At 46.7% G+C, this 25,885-nt stretch overlaps 1 protein-coding gene across 1 annotated transcript in view; it reads left to right on the top strand.

Moving 5' to 3' along the window:
• SALL2 (spalt like transcription factor 2) overlaps nucleotides 1–13,666 on the top strand; it is a 144,204-nt gene extending 130,538 nt beyond the window's left edge. The window contains exon 3 of the mRNA XM_086923637.1: nucleotides 11,522–13,666. Within this exon, the coding sequence (XP_086779763.1) occupies nucleotides 11,522–11,857 (336 nt within the window). The 3' untranslated portion in view covers nucleotides 11,858–13,666. The remainder of the gene's footprint in view (nucleotides 1–11,521) is intronic.
• Nucleotides 13,667–25,885: the final 12,219 nt, after the last annotated feature.

The raw sequence follows: 25,885 nt of genomic DNA, 5'->3' as shown, positions 1-25,885 counted from the left end.
GTGGTTGTAACGCACACAGTGCAGAAAGAGATGGCATGGTGGAACATGGAGAACATAACAAAGGGGATGTCTCTGACGCAACCAACGCCAACAGTGACCATTACCACAGACGCGTCCCAGAGGGGATGGGGCGCTCACATGGAGAAACTCAAAGTAAGAGGCCTGTGGACACCAGCAGATGCGGTCAGGCACATCAATTACCTGGAGTTGAAGACGGATTTCCTAGCCATAAAGGCCTTCCAAACAAAACTGTACAACCAGAGAGTGTTGATCTAGACAGACAACACAACAGCGATGTTTTACATCAGCAAGCAGGGGGGGGACACAATCAGCCCCGCTTTCGAAGCTAGCGCAGGAAATATGGAGATGGGCCATCCCACTCAAGATAGACCTGCTAGCCATACATCTACCAGGGAAGGACAATGTAGAAGCAGATTGGCTCAGCAGACAGACATCGGCATCCCACGAGTGGGAGCTCAATGCACAAGAGACAAGGAGGCTGTTCAACAGGTGGGGGACACCGTCGGTGGACCTATTTGCAACACGCAAGAATGCAAAATGCCGAAACTTCGCATCTAGGCAGCCCGGGGAGGGCTCCCTGGGGAATGCCCTATGGATAGAATTGTCCAAGACATTTGCTTACGCTTTTCCCCCGATACCGCTGATGCACAGGGTACTCAGCAAGTGCAGAACGAGCAACATGACCCTGATACTGGTCGCACCGCAGTGGGCCAGGCACACTTGGTACTCACTGATCATGGAGCTGACACAGATTCGGGAGAAGGAAAGACCTACTCTCCATGCAAAACGGAGAGGTGCTGCACCCGGAGCCAGAGAGCCTGAGCCTAGTAGCGTGGCTCCTGAGGACATAGAGTTTGCGCATCTGAGACTGCCAGAAAGCACCCTGAGGTTTCTTCGGGAGGCATGAAAGCCCAGCACACGGAAGTGCTACGTAGCGAAATGGAAGAGATTTACCCTGTGGTGCAGGAGGGAAAAGCTGCACAATAAGATGCAGAAGGACTCAACGGTGCAAAAGTACCTCATGCACCTGCTCGACAAGAATCTGAGCTCATCTTCATTAAGAGTTCACTTGGCAGCGATAGTCGCTTACACAAGGGGAGAAACATGCAAGAGTTTCTTCACGTCACAGGACGTTAAAAGGTTCCTTGAGGGAGCAAAGAGGATCGCACCACCAAAGAGGGTGCCACCACCTGCATGGAACCTTAACCTAGTCCTTACGGAACTCATGAAGGAACCTTTTGAACCGATTCACAAGGCCTCCCTAGAAATGCTGACCATGAAAACAGCTTTCCTGGTAGCAATCACTTCACTGCGCAGAGTGAGCGAACTGCAGGCACTAACACTACAGAAACACTACATACAGATACACAGTGATAGGGTGGTGATGAGAACGGACCCACACTTCATGCCAAAGGTGGTGTCAAGGTTCCACTTGAATCAAACTATACAGATACCGAGTTTCTTCCAAAAACCGGCAACAAGAGCTGAAAGGGCACTGCACACTCTGGACGCCAGAAGGGCAGTCATGAACTACATTGAGAAAACGAAGGAACACAGGAAAACAAAGCAGTTCTTTGTGTCCTTCGCTAACAGTTTCATGAGGAAACCAGTAACTAAAGGAACAATTGCGTGATGGATCGCCCAAACAATACAGTTCTGCCACAAGCAGGCAGGGCAGGAACTAACAGAGGGGACACGGACCCACTCTACCAGGAAAAAAGGAGCTACAATAGCTTTCCTAGCTAACACACCAATTCAGGACATATGCCTGGCGGCAACATGGGCTTCATTGCACACGTTCACGAAGCACTACTGTGTGGATATACAGATGAACAAGGAAGCACAAGTCGGACTAAGGGTGCTTCAACACATATTCAATAACCAACGCTCATCTTCCACCCAGCCACCACAAACATGAGAAACCACTACAAAGTCTATGCACAGCATAGTGAATCCAGAAAGATTCACGCTGCAAAACGAATAGTTTCTTACTTGTCGGTGTAGTTTTGCAGCTTGATGATCTTTCTAGATTCACTAGCGAACCCACCCACCTCCGCCAGAAAGATGAGGCTGGAGAGATAAGGTGGTTGAAACAAAGACAATACTTGGAAAAGAACCCTTAAAGTTTAAAGTGGTGAAAAAACTTTAGTTGAACATTGCCATAACTTCGGTAACAAGACGAACACGAGAAAAAAGAATCAGAAGAAGGCGCCCAGGAGTGGGAGCTTCCGCAGGAAGCGTGCCGAAGTCACCAGAAATACACCAAAGGTGGGACATCGACGCCCACCTGGGCTACGAAAAAAAAAAAAGAAAGGAAAGAAAAGACTACCAATCCTGACCCAACCACAAGACCGCAAAATATTGCAGAGCATAGTGAATCCAAAAAGATCATTAAGCTGCAAAACGACACTGACAGGTAAGAAACTATTCGTTTCTGACAGCTGTTTCATGTCAGACAGACCGATTCGGAAAGGCTGCCCGAATCCGACATTTTTATACGTTGGTCAGAAACACGGTCCAGACCTGTACGATTCGGCTCCGACCGACTTGCAGTCTCCGAATGCTGACCGGAACCTAAGTTGAAAAAGACAGAACGGTTACCTTCTATTGTAATCGTTCGGTCAGAAATGTTTCTGAGTTGGTCAGAAGCATGGGTTCAGACACGGGGTAGGAAAATCCGAATGCCATTCAGAGCCATTCCGGTCGACATCGTAATGCAGCCCTTAATCCCAAAGGCTGTTATACAATTCCATGTGCACCATCCAATCCACTTAACTGCCTTTTTTCAGTATCCATTAAAACAAGTGGAAAAGGTACTACATATGTTACATGTGAATAGAGCAGTCTTGTATTACTTACAAGAGACAAAGCCCCAAAGGAGGAGGAATATGTGCTTTTTCTAGTGCACATATCAGCAAATAGGGGTCACAAGGAACAACCATTGTAAGATAGATTCTGCAACCCACGCAGCCTAGACATTTGATAACAAACCTGGGATGCATTGCATACGGAAAACTGGAACTACACTAGCCTTTCTAGCTAATACCTCCCATCAATGAAAAATGCATGGCCCCCACATGGTATTCAACACTTTCACAAAACATTATTGTGTGGATATCCATGCACACAGGAAGGCACTGGTGGGCCAAAAGGTTCTCAAACATCCTTTTGCAATCATACTCCCATTTCATCCCGTCCTTCAGTAAATACAGCCATATAATCTATGCAGAGCACGTGAATCCAAAAGATATGTATGCTGAAGGTAAAAAATGACTTGCCTGTAACAATGTTTTTGTAGCGTGAAACTGTTCTTAATTCACAGCCAACTCACCCACCAACTTCCACAGTGACGTAAGTAGGGATAAGCACAAAGGTAATGCACGAGAACAAATAGAACTGTGGCACAGGTCACCACAGCAAAGGAAAAAATATTCTAAAGATGAGGACCCCATAATGGGCATTGCGGGCTTACTTTAGGTGTCATAGGTGGTTGGCACTGTCACAGCACTGTTTAATGTTCAAAAGAAAACAAAACAATTGGGTACAGCTCTGTACTCAACACCTAGATGGCAGAATAATGCACAGCATGGGAATCCAGAATAACTTTAAGTTGCAAAACTGTTATTACAGGTAAACAATGTTTTCCTTAACCCCTGGGGTGCTGTTGATGTGACCCTCATGCCACAAGTGCTCACAACTGGACAAACCCACGCCAGCGGTCGGACCATGAGTGGTCCTCCACAGCCTCCAGGGATTCGCAATCGCTGGTGAGGCGGTCTTGAGGCAGCAATATGATATTTTTTTTTATTTTTTTTTTATTCCTCATATACCAAAGATGGGTATACCAGATGGGGAGACACCTCTCCTCTCTCCAATGTTACGATGTTCCGCCCTCAGTAATGTACAACAGGAGAGGAGAAGAGATTTGGTAGACCCCACTGGTCACATCTGCTTGCTTGCTCCACTCCAGTCCTTCATATATCCATGGCCCTCGGTTTGACTGGAGGCTAAGCACCAACAGAGCCCAGGTGAAATCATCGGAATATAGTTTTAGCTCATCTATTCCGTCACGCCACTCGGGCCGCCCAGATTTTATCATGGCTGGTGTTATCACAGGGGTAGGGTGTTAAAATATCGATAACAAAAATATAGCTGACATAAATATCGTTGCAAAAATATCGTTTACAAAAATATCGACACCCTATACTTAAACAGGTAAGTACATAAATATCGACTCCAAAATATCGTTGTAATTAATATAGATGTAAAAAATATCGACTTTTTAAAATAATTAAAATTACATTAAATAATAAATAAATATAAGTACTATTAACAAAATACATTACATTACTTTTATTTTTTAACTATTTCAAACAAATTTACTACACTTTTTAATTATAAACTTAATAAATGTGGACATATAAATTAATTTTACACATTACTTTATATAACAACAATAATACATATATATAATTAAAATACCCCTTTACCCAAAAACCCAAAACTGACCCTGAACCCTAAAAATACCCCTTTACCCAAAAACTGAAAACTGACCCTGAACCCTAAAAATACCCCTTTACCCAAAAACATTTTCACTAAAAAAATCCTGTACACACACCTAAAATTAATAAAAAAAATTAACATAATTAATGACATAATTATTATTCAATTAACTAATTAAAATGAATTAACTATTATTTATTACACTATTTATATTTTTTTAAAACATTAATTAATCTATTATTTCATTATATTTAAAAACCCTTTACCCAAAAACTGGAAACTGACCCTGAACCCAAAAAATACCCCTTTACCCAAAAACTAAAAACTGACCCTGAACCCTAAAAATACCCCTTTACCCAAAAACTAAAAACTGACCCTGAACCCTAAAAATAACCCTTTACCCAAAAACTGAAAACTGACCCTGAACCCTAAAAATACCCCTTTACCCAAAAACTGAAAACTGACCCTGAACCCAAAAAATACCCCTTTACCCAAAAACTGAAAACTGACCCTGAACCCTAAAAATACCCCTATACCCAAAAACTAAAAACTGACCCTGAACCCTAAAAATACCCCTTTACCCAAAAACTAAAAACTGACCCTGAACCCTAAAAATACCCCTTTACCCAAAAACTGAAAACTGACCCTGAACCCTAAAAATACCCCTTTACCCAAAAACTGAAAACTGACCCTGAACCCTAAAAATACCCCTTTACCCAAAAACATTTTCACTAAAAAAATCCTGTACACACACCTAAAAATAATAAAAAAAATAACATAATTAATTACATAATTATTATTCAATTAACTAATTGAAATTAATTAACTATTATTTATTACACTATTTATATTCATTTAAAAGATTAATTAATGTATTATTTCATTATATTTAAATTACTTCCCACCCTACTCCCCTATAAACCCTCAACCCGCTACGGAACTATTAATACTAAATTCAACTGAAAATACATTATTAAATAATAATATACTACTAAAAATACTACTTTGACTAAAAATAATCATTAAAAACACTACATTACTTATAATTATTTAAAAAACGATATTATTGTAAACTATGTTTTTGTAAACGATATTTATTACAACTATATTAATGTTAACGATATTACTTACCTGTCTGTCGATATTTTGGTCAGACGATATTTTTGTCATCGATATTTCTTCCTGTAGATATTTTTGCAGCGATATTTATGTTAGGCGATATTTTTGCGACGATATTCCTGCTCTGTACCATCACAGGCTATATCCGACTCAGAAATATAAATGATGTATTTTAAACACTCCGCAAAGACAGGTGGATTGGTATTTTTCCAGGCCTTACATATTTCTCTTCTTGCTAAGACCATTACATAAAAGACAAATTTGGTCTCTAAGTCATTAGGCTGGTACTCTGGAGTCAGCCCAAACAGAACCGTTCCACCAGTAATTGAAAACTGTATGTCCAGTACCTCTGCTATGAACCCTTCTATTTGTGACCAAAAATTCATGAGCCTGGGGCATTCTACAAACATGTGTAGGTCATCAGCAGCGGGGGCTTTGCATCTTGGGCAGAGGTATTCTGAATTCGTGATCTTGACAAGTTTTTTTGGTGAAAAATATACTCTGTATAGAGTGAATACGTGATTTCTTTTAAGGGGTGCGGCCTTCACTATTGCATGTAACATTATAAATGAATCCTTCCACAAGTCTTGTAGGTTATTATGGTCCAATACCGCTACCCCACCCCATAGTTTGTGAAGTTCTTGTTGCGTAATCTCCAACATAGCCTCGTAACAATAGGATACCTCTCTTTTCCACCTCCCCTTTCTATTTACAAAATCCAACTTACATACTAGATCATCCGGGGCCCTTGATATTGTGGCCCACCAGCTAGATAGCTGGTAGTACCTAAATCGGATTAGGGTTCCTCCTATCAAATTAGAATTGGTATCCCAATTTAGGAGCTGTGAATTATTTTGGAGATCCTGCCATTGTGAAATTCCTGCCATTCTAAGTGGAATTGATAATTGGTCTTTCAGGCATTCAGGTGTCCCTGGGGAATCCTATATTGGAGCCCTAGGGATTCCTAGCTTTTTCCTGAAGAATACCCAATTCTTCAGGGCTGTGTCCAATATCTTCAGCCTCCCTTTTTTATAGAATCTAGGATCTCCAAATTTAAATAGAAAATATTCATGACCTTGGGGAATACCCTGCAAAAGCGCCTGAAATAACCTACCCATTGAGGACGTGTCTGCTTTATCTGCCATTAACCTAAAGTTATTAAGGTGGAATGCATGACAGTAAATTAATATATCTGGCAGCGCCAGCCCTCCCATATTCAATTTTCTCTTTAGTTTTTTCCAAGAGATGCGAGGGGATTTCGAGTTCCATATAAAGGAACCGATTTTCCCCTGGATTTTCGCTATATCCTTGGGGTTAAAACTCAGTGGAATTGAATTAAACAGAAAGGTCACTTTGGGCAAGATGACCATTTTAATCAAATTTGCTCTCCCAAAAATATTTAAGGGAAGGCCAGCCCTACGCTGTAGGAGCCCGCAGACCTCTTTATAAACTTTGCTAAGATAAGTTCTTGATATCTCGTAGATAACTTGTGTCAACAGAACTCCGAGATATCTCATCTGTGGCTTAACTATATGCAATCCTGCTGCCTGATTCCACTGCATGATCTCCGTTTTATTCTTGTTTATTTTATATCCCAATATTTTATTAAAGGCCTCAGCCTGATCGAAAAGTCTGGGAATTGCCACTTCAGGATTGGTAGTAAACATTGAAAGGTCGTCTGCATATAATGCAGTTTTTAAAACGAGTTCATGCAAAAGAAAAGGCATAATCAACATATCAGATCTTAACTGGGTGGCCAAAGGTCCAATGTACAAATTAACCAATAAAGGGGACAGGGGACACCCCTGTCTTGTACCCCGAGATATTTTCACCCAATCTGTGAGAGTGCCGTTAACTAAGATTCTGGCTTTTGGATTTAGATGCAGGGATTGGATTGAAGATACAACATTTTTAGGAAATCCAAACCTAGTCAATGCTTCCCAAAGGTATAACCAACTAACTTGGTCAAATGCCTTAGCGGCATCTATAGCCACAATTGTTAAGGGGAGTTTCTTGTCAGTGGCATAATCTATTGCGGCAATAGCCTGGAAAGTTAATTCATTTAACTGCCTCCCTGGCATAAACCCCCTCTGATCCTCGTGCACAACAGATTTAATCACCTTAGCCAATCTCGCTGCCAACACCCCTGCAAAGATTTTATAATCTGTGTTGAGCAGTGAGATCGGCCGATAGGACTCAATAGCAAGAGGATCTTTATTAGGCTTCAAGACCAGTGTAACTGTGGCCTCCAACCAAGTTTGGGGAATAGGTTCTCCTATCAAATATATTTTACTAAATAAGGTTGTAAGAACAGGCACAACAATATCTGAACCTATTTAGTAGATTTCAATTGGAAGCCCATCTGGGCCTGCTGCCTTTCCCTTCGCCATTTTTCTCAACTGGTTATATACCTCTCCCTCCTTAATAGTGGAACTCAGAAAGGAACTATCTGCCACTGTTAGCTGAGGTAGATCAAGTTGTTCCAACCAGTTCCCAGCACTTTGGGGTAATGGGTCATTATTCTCTGTATATAACTTTTGCATATAAATTTTAGCCTCTTCGGATATCTGGTCATTATTATACGATATGGTGCCTGTACTATTGATTTTTAAGCCACTTATTTAGTTTCTAGCCCTATCAGTCCTAGCCTTCCATGCTAAGAGACGTCCACACTTTTCTCTGTATGAGAAGTTCTGTAACTTGCTTGCATCCCACCTATCCTTGATGAGCTTGTCTAGACTAGCCTGATATTTAGCTTTTAATCCCTCCAGTTCTTTCTGGATAGAGACCAGATTCTCCTGCTGATGTAACAATGCCATCTGCAGCTGCTGTTCCTTTTATTTTATTGAGGATATAGAATCCTCCTCCGCTTTTCTCCTAGCCTTATTCCTACTGATCATAGCAGTAGTGAAGTATCCCCTTAGATATGATTTAAAAGCTTCCCACACTATTTGGTCGAATGCAGTGGCACTATTAAACCTGAAATATTCAGCCATCTGCTTCAAGATACCATCTTTTAAATCTTCTTGGAGGAGTAAGGATCTATCTAGGGTCCACCGTCTACTCCGCGTCTCCTGCTGGATCTTAATTACTAACTCAACTATTGAGTGATCAGATAGAATAGCTGGGATATAAGAAATTGTATCAAGTGCGGAGAAAAGACCTTGGTCTACTAAGAAAAAGTTGATGCGTGAATGGTCTATGGCTATAAAACGAGTAATCTCTTTTTTCCCTATTCCTAATCCTCCAGACATCAATTAAATTAAAATCTTTCATAATATTTTTCAATTCTCTTTTCGATTTGTAAGGAGGAGAGAAAACGGCCCTGGAGGTACGATCTAAGCTTGAATCAAACACTAAATTAAAATCGCCTCCAAGGATATACTCATAGCGGAAAGGCTTATTTTCAAATTTAGAAGGACCTCTGAAGAGTCCTGATTAGGTACATAATATACTGCGCAGGCAAATCTTACATTATCCATGATCAAAGAAGCAGTTAGCCATCTGCCTGAACAATCTGTTTCATACCTTTCTACCTGGATCCCACAATTAGCCTGAATAATCACTGCTACCCCCTTAGTGCTTCCGCTTTGTCTAGAACAAAGCAAGTCTTGAATCCACTTTTGATTTTTAAAAGCTTCCCTACATTCCAGTGATTCAAGATGGGTCTCTTCTAATAACAAAACATGTGCCCTCGAATTATTCAAAAACTCGCAGATTCTGTTCAACTTCTTTCGCTCTCTCAGGCCATTCACGTTCCAGGTTATTATTTTAACTTCATTAGCCGTACTGGCCATTGGATTTAGATATGTATTTCAAATATGTCTCAACACTGGGCTTAACATTTCTATTTAATAGGGTTATCTCCAATTTTTTGGTTCTATGAGGAATATATTTTCCTATCATCAACCCCTCCCCATCCCCAACGGCTCCCTCCCCCTTGAGGAACCCCCCTCTTGGACTTTGGCAATCATACCGCCATTTTGAGACTCTGTCCAGAACCCGGATTCTGCCTCCTTACGTGTATCTACCAAGTAATGTGCCTACCACCCTTAAACATGAGTAATTTGCTCTGCTTTCTTAATGTGATATGTCATATTCCTACTAAGATTATTTACCCCTATGTGTTTTATAAAAATCTTAATCTACCATTTTCATTTCTTAATCTATCGATTGAGCCTAAAGGCTGTTTTCTAAGAATCTTAATCTACCAATTTCATTTCCTAATCTGTTGATTGAGCCTAAAGGCTATCGCTATTGAATGTATGAGAAATCCCTTGTCTAATGCTGGTGCTGATGTTCTTTCATGCTAATTAGAAAACTATCAACTACTTGAGTGGAGGTGAAATTGTATGTTTTATTCCTCCAAACCACTGTTAAAGCCGCGGGAAATTTCATCATGACCTGTGTTCCTTGGCTTCTCAAATCAGCCATACGGGACCCCAGCTCCCACTGTCTTTGTGCTGTGACCCTCCCTACATCAGACCGAATTAAGTATTTAGAGGAGTCGATCTGGAGTGATGAATCCACCAGAGCCTTGGTAAATATTAGCTCTTTTACTGAATATGTCTGGAAATTGACCAGAATCTTTCTTGGGGCACTTCTATCCGGATGTCGACGGAAGGGATCCAAGCAATATGATATTACAAGTTTCCTCACTGTGCTCCTAACCACAGTGATGAGACCTCATTTGTTAAGGTGGTATTGAGGAAATAGAGGGGGCCTTACAAGGCCCCCTAGTGCCTCATGGCCCATAAGCTTGAGCTACAGAGGTGGAGGTGTGTTTAGGAAGTGAGGAAAAATACAGATGACTATACAGAAAAGGCAGATTTCCTATGGTCCCAATTTGTCCTCCCTAGGGTGAGGGAACACCAGGGAAATGAAAATAAATTTAAATAAGGGTTGGGGTGTCCCATCCTGACATAGGAATAGGATGTGGAGAAGTGTGGCTCACTGGTTAGAGGAGGCAGACCTGGAAGCAGAGGTCAGCCCGGGACCAGGGTTCAATTCCCGGCTCGGCGGGGTCTTGAGTCCTAAAATGTCCATGGACTCGACAATTCTCACTCCAGTGCCTACTCGATTCACAGGCTCACACTCTGTGACTCTGGGCAATAGCTTGCTTAATTTCCACAATGGCCCCTCGCGGTGGGATGCCTGGCTTTCACCTTGCAGATACCCTGCTGTGGTTATCTCACAGGGGAATACCAGGATGGGTTCCTTAAGCAAGCACTTAGAAACCGCTCGGTGATTTGCGCTATATAAATTCCTTTACATTTACATAGGGTCAAACCTTACCAAAAGGGGGAAGGACAGTCATTCTGCTCCCATGGAAGGCAGAGTTGGTGGTTTGTCCATAATCTGCTCCTAAAGGGTGGGAGGTAGACAAGGATTTGTTTTTCTTTGAACCCAAAAAAATGGGTGCGGCCCACCCTGTCATTGGGCCATCCTCCCCCCCCCGCACCCCCCTTGTAGATAGGTTTGTCCAAATAGTGAATTGTCCTGTAATTCGGCCAGGGGGAGTAGGGGTAGAAAGCACACTAGACATCGGGGATTATACATTTAGGTAAATCAGTTTGGTGAGGGCGTTCCACTCTGATATTGGGCCATATCCCCTCAATTAATGGGCAACCCATTCTTTTTGCCCTTCATCCAAACGTGAACATCTTATCTTTAAATGTCATGTATTGGACTGCTCTTTTCCATTCATGAGCAGTGCTGTCTTATAACTGTGTAAAGGGAGCTACTGTCCCGTTAAATGTACACTAAGTGCTCAGAAGTGAGGGACGACAATAGGCATATGTGTTAGCTTTGTTTTCTGTAAATGGTAAATTTTAATGTCATTCCTCAATGACAGTGCTTTCTCTTTTTCTATTATCAGGTCCACATGAGCACCCATGTTTGGGACAGCAGCCACCCCAGAGTGACGCGACCTCTGCCCTCGGAGCCTTCGGTACAACCTCTCTTACCAGGAACTCCCAACCAGACACCACCCAACATTCCAGCTGGTGAGGACCCTGTGCAATTAGCCAAGTCAGGGCCACTGTCTTTTTGGAACCAGTACACTGCCTTCCTAGCTCGGAGCTCTGAGAACCCGACTATGGATCCAGCATCCCCTGCACCACAAAGCCCTCGCCCTCCGAGCAGGGCCAATGATTTCCCAGAAAACACCCAGCCCGCTGCGGAGAATGCTAGCCCAGATGCAGAAGACGAGTAGTTCTGCTTCATTGTGGCAGGAGCTCTGATAAAGGATAAGTCTTGCAGGAGATGGGACATGTCGTATAAGAAGCTGTGGGCTCACTGTAGACAATGTGGATTCTTTGCGATAGAAGGATTTGTATTCCACTGGAGATAAGGTGTAGTTGGGAGGTTTTTTTTCGCTCTGTTTTGTTCCATGCCAGGGTACTTTGAGGTCCCTCATACCATCTTGGTCGCACTATCTTCTCCTAAAATTGGGAATGAATAAGAATTCTTAGAAAGACGACTCTCTGACGTTTGTGGATTGGTCGGTGAACCTTGTCAAGGTCCCTGAAACAGCCAAACTGCTGACTGGAAAGTGGGCAGACCCTACTCAAAGTTTGATGGAGACAGTGTACGGTTTTAGGGTGTTGTTGTTCCTGGATGCACATGAAGTTGTTGGATAATTCACTTCACGTTCACAGCGAGACAGAGGCACCAGGGGGACACTGGGCGAACCCAGGAATATTCAACCTCAACTGATGAGCGAGGATCAGAAAATGGCCACATTCCATTTGTTTGCTTTTCAACTTCGCCAGCACGAGATCTCTCCAGTTTATAGTGTGACAAAGAGAGCAGTCTCACATAATTTTTCATCATGTTTCATGAAGTTTTGTGAGCAGGCGCAATCTCTGCGCATAACTCCCACATTTTGTACATTGCAGTGCATGAATAATTCCCCAGTCCTGAATGCGGACATTTATCTTCATCAAGGGATTGCAGCAGAAAAAGGAGATGCATTTTCTTGCAGTGAAGTCTTTTGAAGGAAGTGGCATATTTCCTATCCTCTTGAGTGCCATAAAAGTTGATTTGTGGTCATGTATGAAGAATTGAGCGTCCTTCTTGTTATCAAGTGATTACAGCTCTGATGCTGGCTCCACCAGCAGAATAAGGGGGTAGACCCAAAAAGGTGAAACAATATGATCTGACAGAGATATCATTTTTATGAATATTTTTTTTAGTTTGTCTCCAGAAATGGCCTGTACTTTTTCTAAGTCACAGAAAAGGCCCACAGCCACTGCTTGTAGATCCTGCTGATTTGCTTTGTTGTCTCGTTGGAGTTCTGCACAAAAATTACTTTGACGGACAATTAGGGAACTTATAGTTTCCCTTTGCATTAATTAGTTCAAGTGGATGGTAGGGACATCTGTGAATAAGGCCAGGACAATGCTGTATAAGTAGGGTGGGTTGGGTAGAAATGAAAGCCCTGTCATGCTATGCTCCTAGGAGGCTTCTGTTTGCCATGTGAAAGTTTGGCAACTGTTATCAAATCTGAGTCCCTTGTGCAATAGATGCTTCACTTTTAAACTAAGATAAAACTGCATATTCTTTAATAAAAGTTACACCTTTACTAAGTGGATATTCAGATGATATATTTAAAAATGAAATATTGGAGTGAGGGTGTGTGCCAGATTGCAGATCATTTGTACGCTTGTGTATGTTCCTACCAACAAATGTCAATGCTGTTTGTCACTCATTAATATGCTTTGTCATGGTTTTTCTGGTCGTTGCGTTTCTGGCATTTGTCTGTAATAGAGTGTGTGTTTTTTCGAAATCAGAAACTAGTATAGCTCCAGACTTAGAAAAAAGGTCCAACAGTACCAAGCATGGACACCGAAGGACTACACTAGGAGCTTCTACTGAGCTAGAAAATGTATTACACAAACAAACTGAAGATAACAGCATTTTGGAGTTGATTCTGGAGCATGAAGAGCTAGCCACAAGCAAGTTGGATGAAAAATGTAAGGTCAATAGCACTTAAAAATTAATAAACATTGCATGGTGAGTCGTGAGCACACAGAGCTGTCTGTAAATATGTCACAGAAAGAATTAGGATTAAAGTATTTAGCATTACTGAAAGTAACTGATCAGTTTTGTATGAATTTCGTATGATCAGTGTTTCATAGTTCATGAACCATATCAAAAAGCTTACAACTGTTTCTGGTACACCGACACAGTCACACCAGGTCAATGTGGAACTCTTAGACAATGCACTCTAGCAGAATTTTCACATCAGGGCATTAGACTTCATTGTCTGAATGCACTCGCGCAGCAGAGCCCAAACATCCTTGGGTCTATTGGTTTCTTGAATTAGCAGAGAACAGGCATCCGACATGTCACTACAGAACTTCAGAGACATAATTTATGTACAAGCTGGGATGCCTTGCACCACAACTAGGTTACTCTCCTCTTAGCCAGCTGTAGAGCCATATCCAAGTACTGCCTACAAAAACAAGAGAGCTTAGGTACATAACCAATAGCTTAATGGCTGAGTCCTTTTCTACTTGCATCTAAGGAAGGATACCTCTTCAAGCACATCAGAGAATAATATACCAAATGTAAACAAAACAAAAAAGTTACAATCTGTGTCCGGCCCCATTCGCAGGAGTGAAGCGGGCACACCTACAGGGAAGACAGGAGCTACAGGGCCACAACCATGGTGGTTGAGGTTGTTTGTCACTGGTGATGCGGTATCTGGCCTACTATGGCTTTGCAAACTGGAACAAGTGAACTATTTCCACATTTGCCTCACAGTATAGCAATGGCAAGCAGTCAAAGGCTTCTCAGGCAGTTAGTGAGGGCGACAAGAGCTCAGACCTAAACAAACAACCAAATGAAACAGTAACTTATTGTCCAGCCCAGTGGGCATCTAAAAGAAATTCCTTTATCAGACAGCATAAGATAATAATACACAGCATAATCGGGGGAATTAGACACAAGATTGACATCTTGTTAGCGATTTGGAGGCGCACCACCCTTTAGTATCTCCCACGACAAATGATATTTTGCTGTATGAATTGTTTCAGATGCATTATTACGCCATCTAACGGATGGGTCTGGAATTGTCTGTGTAGCTTCAGTTTTTTTTCTTCTTTTAGTAGGCGTTGTCGTCGGCCTTATGGTGCTATGTCCTTCCTTCAGTGAAGTCAGATGTTAGCCCCAGCAGTCTCAGTATGTGGTTGTCATCTTCAATTTTTTTTTTCCGTAGTTGGGTTTAGAGTTAGGGGTTTGAGCTCCCAGACGACACATGCAAAAATTGGGGTTTTTTCCAAGGGAAAAAGCCTTTTTTTGGCAACACAGACCTATGAACAAAATGAAAGCCAAGAGAAATTGACGATTAACACCGAAAAATTAGATAGCCTTAAGATGATCTACTGCTTGGGACAGAGAATTCAGGTGGGGCTTGGAGCACACACTATCAATGTTCTGTCCTAAATGCCATCACTAGTTTGTGAAGAAAGATAGCCAACAGGTCTGCAACTTGGGTCTACCCTAGGACCGTGCCACGTGGGGCTGTGATGGCTGCGCTGAGTTTCTCCTAAAGACACTCTGGCCTCTGGACGCCTGACTGGTAGTCGGAAGAATTGGGAACTCTCCCAGAACCGACTAAGAAAGTGAAGAATCTGGGGGTCATTGTGTACAATGGTCTCACTTCGGGGACCAGATAAGTGGGGTTCTCTCTACATGTTTCTTTCTCCTCAGAATTCTGAGGAAAATGTTCCTTCTTCCGGAAGACAGCCTTAGAACAGCGGTCACAGCTCTCATTTTGCAGCGTGAATCTTTCTGGATTCACTATGCTGTGCATATTCCGCGGTCTTGTGGTTGGGTCCGGATTCGTAGTCTTTTCTTTGTTTTTTTTTTTTTTTGTAGCCCTTGTGGGCGTCGGCGTCACACCTCCTCGGGCGCATTTCCGGTGACGTCGGCATGCTTCCTGCGGAAGCTCCCACTCTTGGGCGCCATCTTCAGATTCTTTTTTCCGCTGTCGGGTCTGGATCGTTCCTGTTGGGCTCCAGACATTTTTGGAGAAAGTACTGAAAAGAGTGGAAGTTGGAGTATTTATTGGAAGAAGAAGACCAGAGAAGACTTCGCAGAACACCGACGAAGAGGAGAGAAGGTGAAAACCTCGAGAACTTCGACGATCGTCGACGTCCACGCGCTCAGTGAGGCCTGAACGCACGAGGATGGACAACACGCCGTTCAAGTTCTGCTCGAACTGCAGACACAAGTACGCACAAAAAGACCAGCACCCGGTTTGCAACCTCTGCCTACCGGTAGAACACAGAAGCGAGGACTGCAACGCCTGCGCCGTCTTCGCCCAGAAGACCCTCCGAGTGAGAAAGAGACAGAGGGTAGCACACGCCGCCCTCGGAGGAAAATCCCCGACGCCATCGCTGTACGAGCTGGGGATATCCTCGGAGGAGGAGGACAACGCTGCCGCAGAAGACGACGGCTACACGGTCGCAGAGACCGATTACGAGAAGACACCTGATAAGGTAGGAGACTCGACGTCCCATAAGAACACCAGAGACCCTGAGTCTCGGAAGCTCGAGGCCAAGAGCCCGAAGGCGCCGACGCAGCGACATCTGCCGTCCGCGACCACAAGCAGGCCCAGCGGATCCTCGGAGAAGGAGTCCCTGGCGCCGAAGGCTGTTGACCAGCACAAACCGTCGAAGATCGGCGCCGAAAAGGACCGATCGACGTCGAGGGAGAAAGACCCTAAAGCCTCGGCAACGTCCAAAAACCCGAAAGCCAGTACGACGTCCAAGCCGTCGACACCAAAGATCTCGACGCCGAGCCAGGCGCCGAAGAGGGGAGCCGAACGTTCCGAAGCAGAGAACGCGGCCGAGGTAGAAAGGAAAAGACGTCGGCTGGAAACCGAGATGGCGAGCCTCTTGCAGCGAAGGAAGGAGGTCGCCGCCGAGATGAGTACGTTCACGATTCCACACAAGACCAAGCACGCCGTGCAAGATCTGGTCGACGAGGAAGAGGAACATGTCGACGACCGCGTGCCTAGCGACGAGATGGTCGACGACCGGGAAGCTGAAGAGAATCCCTACGAGGATTACAGCTACGAGGACGAAGAGGGCAGTAGAGTGGACGACGAGTCGGTCACCCCTGACCCACGCGAGGAGGATTACCTAGACGTCGACACCGAGAGCCCGGAGGAGGCGGTCGACTCGTACCCCTCGAGACCCTCGCCGCCGGACGACATCGGGGCATACAACTCGGCGATACAATCTGCCGCGACTGCATTCAAGTTAAAGCTCGACGAAGAAAAGCAGAAAGCAGACTTCCTGCTAGAGACTTTGCTCCCAACACAAAGAAGAAGCCAGTTCCTCCCGATGCTCGAGAGCGTCTTGGCGCAGGGAAGGGAAGCGTTCAAGGAGCCCGCTACATGCAAGGCAGTAACTCCCAGAACAGAGAAAAAATACAAGCACTCCTCGAAGGACCCGGCCTACATTCGAGGCGAGGTCTCCGCTGACTCCATTATCACGGCCACAGCTAGGAAGAGGGCGAGCGTATCTACTACCTCGGGCCCACCGCCGGATAAGGAGAGCAAGAGAATGGATCTGGTGGGGAGAAGGATCGAGCGAAATGCCGCGACCCACTGGCGCATGGCGAATTCCAACGCCCTGTTAAACAGGCACGTCTACCAAATCATAGAGGGACTGGGGCACTTGGTGAAGGACCTACCCCAGGAGGCCAGGCAGAAGGCCGAAAAATTGGTCGAAGAAGGGAAGAACGCGGCAAATTCTTGCCTTAAGACGGCCCTGGACGGAGCAGACACCGCCAGCAGGCTAATGATGATGGGTGTCACGGAGAGGAGACACGCCTGGCTCAGGATCTCAGGGTTCAAACCCGAGGTGCAACACAGTATCCTGAACACACCGTTCAACGGCGAAACACTTTTCGGAGCAACGGTTGACGACAAACTATGCCAACTCAAAAAAGATAACGAGACTGCAAGATCCATGGGGGCATTGCAGTTCAGAGGCAACAGAAGAGGCACCCCGGCACGGAGGCCCGGCGGAAGAGGTGGAAACCAGCCAGGTACATCGCACCAGGCCTTCCAGCAGACGCACCAGGCAGACTCGCAGGCTCAGCAAGGTCACCAGAAGCAGCCCTGGCAATACCAACCAAGGGGTCAGTCCTTTCGAGGGAGAAATGGACGTGGCCAAAATAGAAGAGGGGTGGCAGCAGCCCACCTCGAAGTGACTTCGCACTCCCCCGGGTGCCCGACCGCAGAAAAGATCCCAGGGGGCACCACGTACAAAGGGGTCTGGACAATCTAATGACCTACGACCACATGACACCAGTGGGGGGAAGATTAAAGTTCTATCTCCAGGAATGGAGAGACATAACATCAGACAAATGGATCCTAAACATCATTCAATTCGGATACTGCTTGGAGTTGGAGAAAAAACCAACAGACAGAAAACCAAGGGGGAAGCCACCAGCAAAAGAACAGCTGGCGAGACTTCAGGAGGAAGTGCAAGAACTCCTACAAAAAAAGGCCATAGAAAGAGTCCCCTTCAGGGAGAGGAACAAGGGAATATACTCAACGTACTTCCTAGTACCAAAGGTCGACGACAAAATGAGACCCATCCTAGACCTGAGGTTCGTCAACAAATTCATAAGAACACAAAAGTTCAAAATGACCTCCTTGCAGGAGGTGCTGCCGCAATTGCAGGTCGGAGACTTCATGGTCACGATAGACCTCAGGGACGCCTACTTACACATACCGATGAACGACAAGCACAAGCATATGCTCAGGTTCGCTATCGGAGGAGGCCACTACCAGTTCACAACGCTGGCCTTCGGACTAAAATCAGCACCGAGGGTATTCACGAAGTGCCTCGCGGCAGTCGCAGCGCACTTACGAAGACAGGGGATACACGTATACCCTTACCTCGACGACTGGCTGGTAAAAGCAAGCTCGTACCAGAAGTGCAAGCAGCATGCACATACAGTGACGAGAACACTCATACACTTGGGGTTCTCTGTGCATTGGAAGAAATCATCAATGGAGCCGGAGCAAGTGAAGATCTTCCTGGGAGCAGAGATCAACACCGTACAGGGCAAAGTGTTCCCCAGCGAGAAGAGAGCAAGGGCACTGGTCAAGGAAACTCGCCTATACCGGAAGAGGCAAGCTCGGACAGTGAGGACTGCGAGCAAGATCATGGGAATGATGGCATCATGCATCCACCTAGTGCCGAATGTGCGGCTCCACATGAGACCCATGCAAGAATGGCTGCAGGAACAATGGTCACAGGCTTCGGGCAGTTGGGAGGATCTTGTGGTGGTGACGCACGCAGTGCAGAAGGAGATGGCATGGTGGACCCTGGAGAACCTAACAAGGGGACAGCCACTTACACTCCCAACTCCAACAGTGACCATCACCACAGATGCATCCCTGAAGGGATGGGGCGCTCACATGGAGGAACTCAAAGTGAGGGGCCTTTGGACGCCAGCGGATGCAACAAAACACATCAATTACCTAGAACTGAAGACAATCTTCCTTGCACTGAAAGCCTTCCAGACAAGACTGTACAGGCAGAGGGTGTTGCTACAGACAGACAACACCACGGCGATGTTCTACATCAACAAACAGGGTGGAACACAGTCGACAACGCTTTCGACGCTGGCGCAGGAGATATGGAGGTGGGCCATCCCTCTCCAGATAGACTTGATAGCCATACACCTACCAGGCAAGGAGAACATTCAAGCAGACTGGCTGAGCAGACAGACCTCGGCATCCCACGAGTGGGAGCTCAATGCTCAGGAGACGAGGAGCCTGTTCAACAGGTGGGGGACACCATCGGTGGACCTGTTTGCAACACGCCAAAATGCGAAATGCCGAAACTTCGCATCCAGACAACACGAAGAGGGGTCCCTTGGGAATGCCCTATGGATAGACTGGTCCGGGAAATTTGCATACGCTTTTCCCCCAATACCGCTGATTCACAGAGTGCTGAGCAAGTGCAGGGCGAGCGAGATGACCCTGATACTGGTCGCGCCACAGTGGGCGAGGCAGACATGGTACTCGCAGATCATGGAGATGGCGCAGTGTGCGCCCCACAGATTCAGCAGGAGAAAGGACCTGCTCTCCATGCAGAACGGAGAGGTGCTGCACCCAGAACCAGAGAGCCTGAGCCTAGTAGCATGGCTCCTGAGGACATCGAATTCGCACATTTGAAACTACCAGAGAACACCCTCAGGGTCCTTCGGGAGGCACGAAGGCCCAGCACAAGGAAGTGCTATGTCGCAAAGTGGAAAAGGTTCACGATGTGGTGCAGGAGGGAGAGACTTCACAATAAAATGAAGGACTCCACGGTACTGAGGTACCTGACACACTTGCTGGACAAAAAGCTTAGCTCGTCCTCCTTGAGAGTTCACCTGGCGGCTATAGTGGCATACACAAGGGGTGAGATGGGCAGAAGCTTCTTCACATCACAAGTTGTAAAGAGGTTCCTCGAAGGAGCAAAAAGGATTGCGCCACCCAAGCGGGTGCCACCACCGGCATGGAACTTAAACGTGGTCCTGACGGAACTCATGAAGGAGCCCTTCGAGCCGCTTCACAGGGCCTCTTTGAAGATGCTAACTATGAAAACTGCTTTCCTGGTTGCAATTACATCCTTACGCAGAGTGAGCGAACTGCAAGCGTTGACGCTACAGGAGCCATACTTACAAATACACAATGACAGGGTGGTGATGAGGACCGACCCACATTTCATGCCGAAGGTGGTGTCCAGGTTCCACATGAACCAGTCCATTCAGATACCGAGTTTTTTCCAAAAACCAACCACTAGCGCAGAGCGAGCCCTGCATACCCTGGACGCCAGAAGGGCGGTCATGCATTACATCGAAAGGACAAAAGGACACAGGAAAACGAAACAGTTTCTTTGTGTCGTTCGCCAACAGTTACATGGGCAAGGCAGTAACTAAGAACACTATTGCACGATGGATCGCGCAAACTATCCAACTCTGCCACAAAAGGGCAGGAGAAGAACTAGCGGAGGGGGCACGCGCCCACTCCACTAGGAAAAAGGGGGCTACAATAGCTTTCCTGGCCAATACACCCATACAGGACATATGCCTGGCAGCGACATGGGCTTCGGTGCACACATTCACGAAGCACTATTGCGTGGATGTTCAGATGAACAAGGAAGCACAAGTCGGACAAAGGGTGCTCCAGCATATATTCAGAAACCAGAGCTCATCTTCCACCCAGCCACCACGGAAGTGAGAAACCGCTACGAAATCTATGCACAGCATAGTGAATCCAGAAAGATTCACGCTGCAAAACGAATAGTTTCTTACCTGTCGGTGTAGTTTTGCAGCTTGAAGATCTTTCTGGATTCACTAGCGAACCCACCCACCTCCGCCAGAAAGATGAGGCTGGAGAGAGAAGAGGTGGTCAAAAAAAAAAAAAGAGAAAAGGTGATAGGAGAAGAAGTAGCGGAATATATGGACATGTGGTAAAGAAATTATCACCTTGAATAGAACATTGCCATGACTTCGGGAAAGAAGGAAACACGGAAAAAAGAATCCGAAGATGGCGCCCAAGAGTGGGAGCTTCCGCAGGAAGCATGCCGACGTCACCGGAAATGCGCCCGAGGAGGTGTGACGCCGACGCCCACAAGGGCTACAAAAAAAAAAAAAAACCAAAGAAAAGACTACGAATCCGGACCCAACCACAAGACCGCGGAATATGCACAGCATAGTGAATCCAGAAAGATCTTCAAGCTGCAAAACTACACCGACAGGTAAGAAACTATTCGTTATGTCACGGTTGGACTACTGTATTAGTCTCTACTCGAACATCCAAAAGAGAGATATGAACAGACTCCAAATTGTGCAAAATGCAGCAGCCAGTTTGGTGACAGGCACACCTAGGTGTGTCTCTGTCAAGAAGGAACTAAGACATCTTCACTGGCTCCCAGTCAAACATCGGGCTCAATTTAAAGGGGAACCTTCCTCCACAAAAACGATAACAAGAGGCGTTTTCCTCTTTCTGTGTGTGCTGCAGAACGCAGCACACATAGAAAATGGAAAAACGAGGAGAAATAAAGATATTTTTCCTCGTTGTGCCTCCCTTACGCCTCCCCTAGGGAAGCGTACGTTTTTGGTGCCACCTCAAATTTACGATTTCTCATCAATCTGGGGCAGTGTCAAAAAGCCATGGATGTTGTTAGGAACACCCATTGCACGCCCCTTTAACACAGAAAACTGCGTTCAAAGGAACTGTATTTACGAGGCAGCATTAAGCCAAAAAAAAGTGGCTTAGTGCTGCCTCAAATATTGAGCAGGCACCAGAGCCACGTAACGTCACAAAAAGTGAAGTTCTGGTGGTGCAAGGAGCCTCCTGAGCCCCTCATGGTTTGCAAAGAACACAGGTGGGCACACTATGCCATAAAACAGGCACAGAAGCATAACCCCAGAAGAGAGCCAGAACAATAGATCAGCTAGATGATGCGAAGACAAGAATGAGATGCCAAGATAATAAACATTGAAAAGGAGAAGAAAAAGAAAAAGAAATCGACAGTGAAGAATACAGAGGGTTGCATACATAAAGTAATGAAAGAGCAGCCATGGAATGAGCAGCAATGGTCGGATTCCAAACAGAGCAACCTGGTATCGACGTCACAAAACCACATTAGTGGGTGGCCTAGTGGTCCAACATTGCAGACACGCTTTAGGCAAGCTCCGCCTGCCTCCAGAAATATGCAATATCTTACCGGATACTCGCTTCGCTCCCTGATCCAGTTCCTGGGTAGGCAGTCGGAATGCAGTGAAGATGCCCAGATTGACTGACCTGGTCCGTGGTGCCTGCTGAGTCCAGGCAGCTGCCGTGCTGTTGGAGCCATGCTTCTTGTGGCCAGGCCGTGACGCCGTGGTCGAAGGGCGGGTGGCCGCTGCGTGGAAGCCCAGTGACAGCGGGCCTGGTCACCGCCAGGTGGTGGATTAGGCGGGAGATCCTTGTGGCGCAAGGAATTTCTTGGTGCCGGGGCAAGCCGCATGTCTCCTGGAGACAGTGGCTGGGCTTGCCGAGGGCTCGGACCCAAGTTGACTGGCCAAGTGGTGACGGCTGACAGAAGCGAAACGGAGTGCAGCTGATCCCTGGCTTGCCCTCCCCAGACAGCAGAGATTGCTGGACTGCATGTTTGCAGACTGCCTGATGGTGGGTGAGCCTGCATTGACTACTATTCTCAGGAGGCATACATCAAGGAACTGGGCACCCTGACTGAATGTTTTTACCCTCCGGTGAGGCCGACACATAAGAGGGGATGCAAGTGGTGAGGCGCCTGCTAGGGAGGTGGGGACTTCTTTTCCTACCACGGAGGTGGCCGGGGGGCCTCCTGGCCTGCACCTGCAGGAGCACCATTGTTAAGTCATGAAGAGTATTGAATGGGCCTGCCTGGTATTCTCGTAGCCCTTGCTCTCATGAAACAAGAACACTGTCTTCAGCTCCCATCATTGTTTTGCTATCACCTTCCACTTGCTGTACTAAAGCAACGGCTCCTGCGGGGGAGGACTAGGCAACTGCGAGATCCGCTCTAGTCTGAGCCACTACCATTGCAGATGGTGCCCCTGGGTCTGTCTGGAGGGAAGCTAGGCCACAGATAGGAGGCGGGGGTCCCTTGCCTACGACCATGACTAAGGATAAACCCATGGGCAGTGATACCCAACAGAGCACGATAGACCGATTCACTAGAGTCGGGCCCCCAGTGCAAATGTGGGACCAGATAATGTGTTATTGGCCGCAATCGAGAGACACAGTGGAGGCTAAAATGGAAGCTGTGGGCTCAGAAGTGACATTACTGGCATAATGAGACTTTGAGGTCGGAAAAGAAAAACTCTCTTTCCATGGCAGCAATGAGTATAAGGATAAGTGTAGGGGTTGGAATCGGAAGGTATAATGTGCGTGAAGTTGCAGTGAATAGGGTTGAGATTCAATAGGAGCTCCCTACCATAGAATATGGGTATGGTGTTGGAGCCAAGAGGATCGCCGGCCATCGAGGCCGCGTAATGGTCGCCGACGGGTGCAGACGGGCAGGACTCTGGCACGACTCCGGCGCAGGTACGGTGCGTCCGCTGCGCGGAGGCATGCCCTTCTCTTTTTATACTGGCCAATCGAGTGCCTGCGAAGGCTTCACCAATCTACGATGGCTGCGAAAATAAATTCCGCCCGCCCGGACACCGCGAACTCAGCGCCAAAGTCGGCTGAAGTTGGTCAGAGTCATCGGGGACGGAGGAAACGCTTTTTAAATCAAGCGGGGAGCGAGGGGGATATAACCACCGCTTATTAGTCAAGCGGGGGAGATCACATTAGGTACAAATACAATTTTTAAGCTTCGTAGTCAAGCGAAATGCAAGTGATGTTTTAAAAGCTGAATTAATGCAGCAGGTAAAAGCGTGCAAAGTAACATTAAGTCAAAGCAAAATAGTACAGCAACCTCCCGGCTTCCGCCTCAGGAGGGGATATCACACACATCAAGTTAGAGAGCCTAGCCAATGATGTCCTTTTATACTGGCCAATCGAGTGCCTGCGAAGGCTTCCCCAATCTAAGATGGCTGCGAAAATAAATTCCGCCCGCTCGGACACCGCGAACTCAGCGCCAAAGTCGGCTGAAGTTGGTCAGAGTCATCGGGGACGGAGGAAACGCTTTTTAAATCAAGCGGGGAGCGAGGGGGATATAACCACTGCTTATTAGTCAAGCGGGGGAGATCACATTAGGTACAAATACAATTTGTAAGCTTCCACATGTCCTAGTGGACATGGACAAGGCGTTTGACTCTGTTAGCTGGACATATCTTTTCACACTCCTAAATGACCGAACTTCAATCCGCGCTGCCTATCATTTATTCGGCTACTCAACACAGATTTGACTGCATCCGCGCGGATGGTCGACCATGCTTCTCCTCCCGTCCCAGTTGGACATGGCACTCGGCATGGTTGTTCTCTAGCTCCCCAGTTATTAGCCATTTCATTTTTCTCATAGATCTGCGTAAATCGGGCCACAGAATCTTGCAGATTATGCAAAGTTTGTGAGAAACATCTGGCCATTGTTAGACGGACCGGGAGGGTCGGCCGAGGATAAAGGGAGAGGTCTCCGGGGAGAGCCGTCTCCAGCGATCGTACAGACAAGTAACTTCCCCCCCACAGACGGACACCACACAGGGTTAAAGTTCAACGAGACTTTATAGGCAATTCTTTAAGTTACGATGAAATGGTACAAGGAGGTCTGGACTCAGGGGTCCCCTCGATTCTGGTCTCTGGTTTGGGAAAAGGGTAGCGGGACAGTCTTGTTACCAAAAAGATGGAAATAGCTCTCAATCCTCGAGCTCGGCGTTCTAGATGATCGGGCCGCGGCGGAGCCAGCAGGTCCCGAGATGGACGAAGGAAACGACGGTCCGCGGCGGAGCCAGCAGGTCCCGATGAAGATGACGGTTACAAACGGTCCGCGGCCACGCCAGCAGGTCCCGACGACGATGAAGGATATGAAGGTTACGAAGGTTGCGGCAGCGCCAGCAGGCAAGACGATGGTGCACAAGACAGAGCTACGGCAGCGCCAGTAGTCCGTCCAGGATGAGTTCTTCTTTACGTCTCTCGACTCCAAGATACAACTGCCTTCCTGCTCTGGAGCTGCCCCAGTTATAGGGCTGGTGTTCTTTGATGTCCGGACCCTCGCACTTGGAGGTCGGGAGGTCCGGGATGAGGGAGTCCAGACACCCAGCAGGGGGGTGGAGCCAGCGCCCGGGGAGGCGATGGGCGAGCGGCACTTGGCGGGGGAGAGCCATCGACACCTCTTTCTCCCATTGACTTGCCAAGTAGCCCGCTCACCTCCTGGGTGGATGGTGGTGCCGGGATGTCTGAGGCCTGGCCAGGCCCAGGGTTGAGGTCGATCGGGGGCCAGGCGGCCTCGTGGTGGAGTGTCCAAGATGGCGCCCAGGATGGGCGCGCAGGCTGGCAGTGGATCGGGCCCCCGAGGTCGGCATGTTCGAGGGCAGGGGTCCCTGAGGGGACGGAGGACGTGTAATGGTGGTGTGTGGTACCTGCGTGACCGGGCTCGGGCCTGGTCGGGCCGGGGGAGAGCGGCCCTTCATGTGGCCTGTCCAACATGCGTCCCCCCAGCTGAAGGCGGGGAGAGTTACCCATCCTCTTGGGGACTCTCCTCGTCGAGGCGGAAGAACCGGGACAGGCCATCTGCGTTGGCGTGATCTG

The sequence above is a fragment of the Lissotriton vulgaris genome, chromosome 5 (assembly GCF_964263255.1).
Source record: "Lissotriton vulgaris chromosome 5, aLisVul1.2, whole genome shotgun sequence".
Classification (NCBI taxonomy): Eukaryota; Metazoa; Chordata; class Amphibia; order Caudata; family Salamandridae; genus Lissotriton; species Lissotriton vulgaris.
Note: the sequence above shows the minus strand (reverse complement) of the source record. Positions and strands in the feature narration are given on the sequence as shown.